Genomic DNA, 5,055 nt, shown 5'->3' with positions numbered 1-5,055 from the left:
TGCTGGTGTTTGAGAGAGAGAGAGAGAGAGAGAGAGAGAGAGAGAGAGAGAGAGAGAGAGAGAGAGTCTTGCTAAGTAGTTTAGGCTGGCCTCAAACTCACAGCAATCTCCTATCTCAGCCACCCTAAGGTTGGGACTACAGGCGTACACCGCCACACCTGGCTCTGAGCTTTCCTGTGATCGTAGAGGAAAGGACTTTGCGGTTAATTTCCCAGGCACAGGATTCCCCATTGAGGCACAGTGGCTCACACCCCAGCCACGCTGGCAGTTTCACCTGAACCTAGGCAGTAGGAGGCAGAGCCCATACAGGGGCAGACTCCAGACACGGCCAGAGTGATGACTACACCAGCATTCAAAGTGTGTGCTGAGACCCAAGCCAGGTCTGTCAACTTCCATAATCCTCGCTGGAAGGATGGAATCATGGCCCAGGGCAGCAGAGACACTTCTGACACCTATTCCCCAACTTCCCACGGCACCCAAGGGGATTTTGCTACCCCTTCATTTTTCAGTGAAGCCTTTCCCCTTCCTCAATCCCACCTGTCTCCTCTTCACCCCCAGCACAGATACCCAGGGCAGGGAGCCGGCTGTCTGCTCACCTCCTCCCCAGCATCCTCTGCCCTCTGCCTCTGGCGGGGGCCAACCTATCTAGTGGCACCAGCGTGCACATAGGGATTGATAGAAATGTTTTCATTTGAAATCAGAAAAGGAAAAACATGAACTTTTAGGCCAAAGAGAAAACTTTAATACACAGTGTGAACACATTCCTCTTTATACCAATGCAGCCACAAAACACAGCTTTAATTGTAAAAGAAGGGGGCCTTGAAGCTGAGAGTCTAGGGCTCAGAAAAGCCCTCACGAAGCCCCACCCACAGCCCCTTCCTGGGAGGATCCATTCAGTCCCTCTCTGCCAGCCCTGAGCCTTCCTGGAGCAGAAACTCAGCCCATGGAGCCAGCATCACTCAGGAAGCAGACCTGGCTACTGGGCCCAGTTCCAGGGGACCCCTGAGCCTCCATTTTCCTCTTCTGGAGGATGAAGAGAGCTGGACTAGAGTTGGTCTCAAAGGCCCCTTTAGTTATGTTCCTTATTTTTTTTTTTTTTTTTTTTTTTTTTTTTTTTTTTTTTTGGTACTGGGAATCGAATTCAGGTCCTTGCGCTTGAGAGGCAGGCAGCGGAACCACTGAGCCAAATTCCCAACCCGATGGTTCTAATTTTCAGGCAGCCTGATTTTTGGTGACTGTTACCCAGCAGGTAGACAGAGCTGGTCTCACCTAACAGTCAAGGGAACTTGGCAAATTAGCTAATCTCAGGCCATACTGGACGCTAGCAGTTTCCTCCCCAGCTTGTTGAAAAAATCCATGTAAGCACCAGGCAACAGTAAAGGTATAAAATAAATGCTACACTTTTATTATTGTCCGCTCTTCTCATCTCAAGAAGCACCCTCACAAAGGATATGGGTGTGATTATTTTAAATATTCCACTGGCCCCATTTTTCTCTGACCACAGCCCATCTCCAGGCAGTTTGTCCTGACCAGAACTCTGCCTCCCATCCCAGTCCCACCCTTCACGGAAAAGGGAGAATCTGGCACTCCAACCCTAAGTTCCCAGGGGCAGGGACTCAGGGCTGGCAAAATTTCTTTTTGTCTCCTTTGCCTCACTCCTGTGCCATGCCCTAGGAGCACAAAGTCCCAGTCTGAACACACCATCTGTCCTCACCTCCTCACCTGCCAGAAACCAGCTCTGGCTCCCGGACCCAGGGGGTCTTGAAGGAGCCTCCACCCTCACAGACCCTCATCTTTTCAGCACTGTGTGGCTCCGCCCCCAGCGTCTGTCCTACTCTTCCTCCGAGGAAGTCTCTTGTCACATAGCTTCTCCCCTCACTCCCGGGGACCCTGGAGTCTCCTCTCTGCGCCCCTCCCCATCTCTGCTCCGCCACTTTTGCCAGTCTCCCTGGACCTCCCTGGATCTGCACGGGCCGAGTGACAGTTGCCATGGAGACCCGTCTTCAACCAGGCCCCACCCTCGCTTCCAACCCCGCACCCCTGGTGAGCTAAGCCTCCCCTCCACCTGGGTGCGAGCGCACGCGCGCGCGCGCACACACAGTGCAAGCCTGACCTCTGCTGTCCTCAACCTCCCCTCCGTCGCCGAGCCCTGCGGACCCCAGTCTCATGCTGCTCCCCTGACACCACCTTCCCCACTGAGATCAGAGGACACTGCGGCGCTCGAAGCAGCGGGAAGAAGGGGAGGGGACCGGGTCTGATTGGCCTCAGGCCTGGTCCCTAACGACGCCTCGTCCCGACCCTAAGTGGCCCGCCAGCCTCCACCCGTGAGGCCGGACTACAGCCCCCATCAGGCCGTGCGGCGGGGCGGGTGCGGGAGCTGAGAGCTCCGCACCTGCCGTAGGGGCCCAGAGGGAGCGCGGGGCGGGGGCGCCCCAGGCCTGGGTCTCCAGATCCCACCCCCGGCTCTGCGGAAGCGAGAAGCACCCTCCTCCCTGCCCTTCCCAAGGTCCGGCAGGGACAGCGCCCTGCGCCCCCCACCGCGCGCGGGGGTCTGCGGCGCCGGGGTTTGGCGTCCGACCGGAGTCGCTCCTGGCCGACTGGCCCACGCCACCCGCGGGATAGGACACAGAGGGGTGGGGCCGAGGTTGCCGCGAGCCGGCGAGGGTCCGCACGTGCGCGCAAAATGAGGACTGCAAGCGGGATGCCGAGAGCGGGGGACGCCTCGCTCTGGGGACACCCGCCCTCCAAGTCTCCACCCCCTCCTCCGCACCCCGGGCAGGGCACTCACCACCTTCCAGCGGTCCTTGACCACGTAGTTGGCCGGCAGGATGTCGGCCTGCTCCCCTCCCCCACTCATGTTGGTATCGTCCTTAAGAGCAGCCGCTAGGCTCTGCATCCGCCAGCCGGAGGGAGGGGTGTCCGCAGGGCCTGCCCTGGGGGGGCCATCTACCTAGAGGAGGGGAGTTGTGGTGAGTGGCCGGGCCCAGGACCCTGGCACACAGGGAGGGAGCTCCACTGCCTGCAGGATTCGACCCAGGACTCCCGAACACAGGGAGGTGGTCCACCCCCTGCAGGATGCGACTCAGGATGGGGGTCACTGGAGGGGACACAGACTGCACCCTGGAGATGTGGGCATCAGCACTGCAACATGTGGAGAAGGACAGGACAAGGACAATGGCGTGGACACAGGCCAAAAGACACATGCTAACTCATGTGGGGCAGACTTGCTGAGGAAACAGGAGACTGTTTGCTTGCGTTTGGGAGACCTGGGCCAGAAAGGCCTATCTGTAGTCACTGCCCCCTGTGCCACAAAATGCCCAAAGAGCTGTGCATGCCAGGTTTGGTGAAAGGCTAAGACTTACTGACCAGAGGCTGACCCACAGGAGGCCCACAGCAGAGTGATCTGCTGACAGCCACAGCGATGTGACAAGGGAATGCAGAGGTGCTGGACAGCCCCTCGAGGGTGCTAAGTGAGGAGCACACGTCTGAGAGACTGGAGATACACTCTGCCTGGAGTTCACCCCATCTTGGGGCCAGGGTGCTACAATGGGAGTCTGGGGGTGAACGCAAAACAGACTCAAAACATGAACCTACGAAGGATGACAGACTTGTGACCACTTTAGAGGAACAGGGCAGGCTAATTTGGGACAGCAGGATAGTGGGAGCACCCTAGCAGGCAGAAGGAGTGATGGGGCAGTGTCTGGGGAAGTGCACGGCCACATCTGTCTCTATGTAGAAGATGGACATCAGGGTGAGCATCCCAAGTGAGGGGCAGCACAGCCAAGCACATGTTACCCTGGGAAGGCATGTGCATTAAAATGTGTGTGGCTCTGTGCATATATCCCTCTATATGAGTGTGCCTGAGTGTGTGGACATTTCCCTGTCTGTGTCTGTGCTTGTGTATCAATGTGAGTCTGTCTGTGTCTGTGGTGTGCATGTGTGCAGGCAAAGGGCCAGAAGAGATGAGTTTCTGAGATCTCTGCCATCCCAGCCCAGCATGGGGCCAGGATCTGTGCCCTGGTCTGTCCCTTACACATTTTACATGTATGCCGCTGTACCCTCAGAATGACCCTGGAGAGTCACAAACATGAGAGACAGAGAGGGAAGTTACTTAGGCTGGGGATTCCGAAGAGGAGGAAAGTGACTAAAGGAGTATACAGATGAGGTGGGAAGGACATTTAACCTGACTCCCCTTGGGATGGGATGATTCCCTGGGGCTCGAGCATCCAGAACCCTGATCAGGGGGCAGGGCAGGATGTGAGGGTGAGGGATATCCTTCAACTGGTCACAGTGTGCCCCGGGGACACGTGGAGAAGGAATTTTCATTGGGAAGGACATTGTCATCCTTTTTCTTGAAATGACAAAACTGAACTGTTTCCTCCAATCTGCAAAAGGTTTTCCCTCCTCAGGAATTTGGAGGACAGTGAGGGGCACGGAATGGATGGGTAGGCAGGGTTGAGGGTACTGGAATGAAGATGCGGAGATGAGACTGAGGAAGTGATGGAGCTGGTAGGAAGGGGCCTTAAGGAGTTGAACTTGGCCCCAGGGTGTAGTTTAGTGGTTCAGCGAGTGTTTAGCATGCTCAAGGCCCTGGTGCAATCCCCAGCACCACCAAAAGATTAAAAATAAAAAGAAGTTGAAAAGGGTAACCTCTGGGGTGCCTTGCAGTCCTGCAATGGTATTCTATAGGTGGATGAGGAAAACTGTCCTTCCATTTTAGAGAAGAACAATCCTAAAAGGAGCAGGTGAGGTGGGAAATGGGAAGCCTGTCTAACCACCAGCTTTCCCGCTGTCCCTCTCAGAGGACTGCACTGGGTGCGGATGAGGGAACAAGACACACTGAAAAACTCAACATCTATCACTGCTGCTCTCGAGCTCCTCTGGGTGTGGGAGGCCAGGTGGTAGTGAGGAGGGGGACTGGGGAGGAGGTAGTTATGAATGTCTTTCAGAGGGTGTTTGAGAATGTGGAGCTGGTGTGTGTGTGCGTGTGTGAAAATAAGAGTCGCTGTGTGCAGCTATGCAAAGTGTGAGCCGAGTGTTCCGTGGACTCTGGAC

General features: G+C 56.2%; 1 protein-coding gene across 1 annotated transcript in view; it reads right to left on the bottom strand.

The window, feature by feature from the left end:
- The window catches only part of Ttbk1 (tau tubulin kinase 1), a 32,858-nt gene extending 29,908 nt beyond the window's left edge, over nucleotides 1-2,950 (bottom strand). The window contains exon 1 of the mRNA XM_033766445.1: nucleotides 2,789-2,950. Within this exon, the coding sequence (XP_033622336.1) occupies nucleotides 2,789-2,896 (108 nt within the window). The 5' untranslated portion in view covers nucleotides 2,897-2,950. The remainder of the gene's footprint in view (nucleotides 1-2,788) is intronic.
- Nucleotides 2,951-5,055: the final 2,105 nt, after the last annotated feature.

The sequence above is a fragment of the Fukomys damarensis genome, unplaced genomic scaffold (assembly GCF_012274545.1).
Source record: "Fukomys damarensis isolate Sample0158 unplaced genomic scaffold, DMR_v1.0_HiC HiC_scaffold_20, whole genome shotgun sequence".
Lineage (NCBI taxonomy): Eukaryota > Metazoa > Chordata > Mammalia > Rodentia > Bathyergidae > Fukomys > Fukomys damarensis.
The sequence above is the reverse complement of the archived record's forward strand: the minus strand, read 5'-3'. Positions and strand labels throughout refer to the sequence as shown.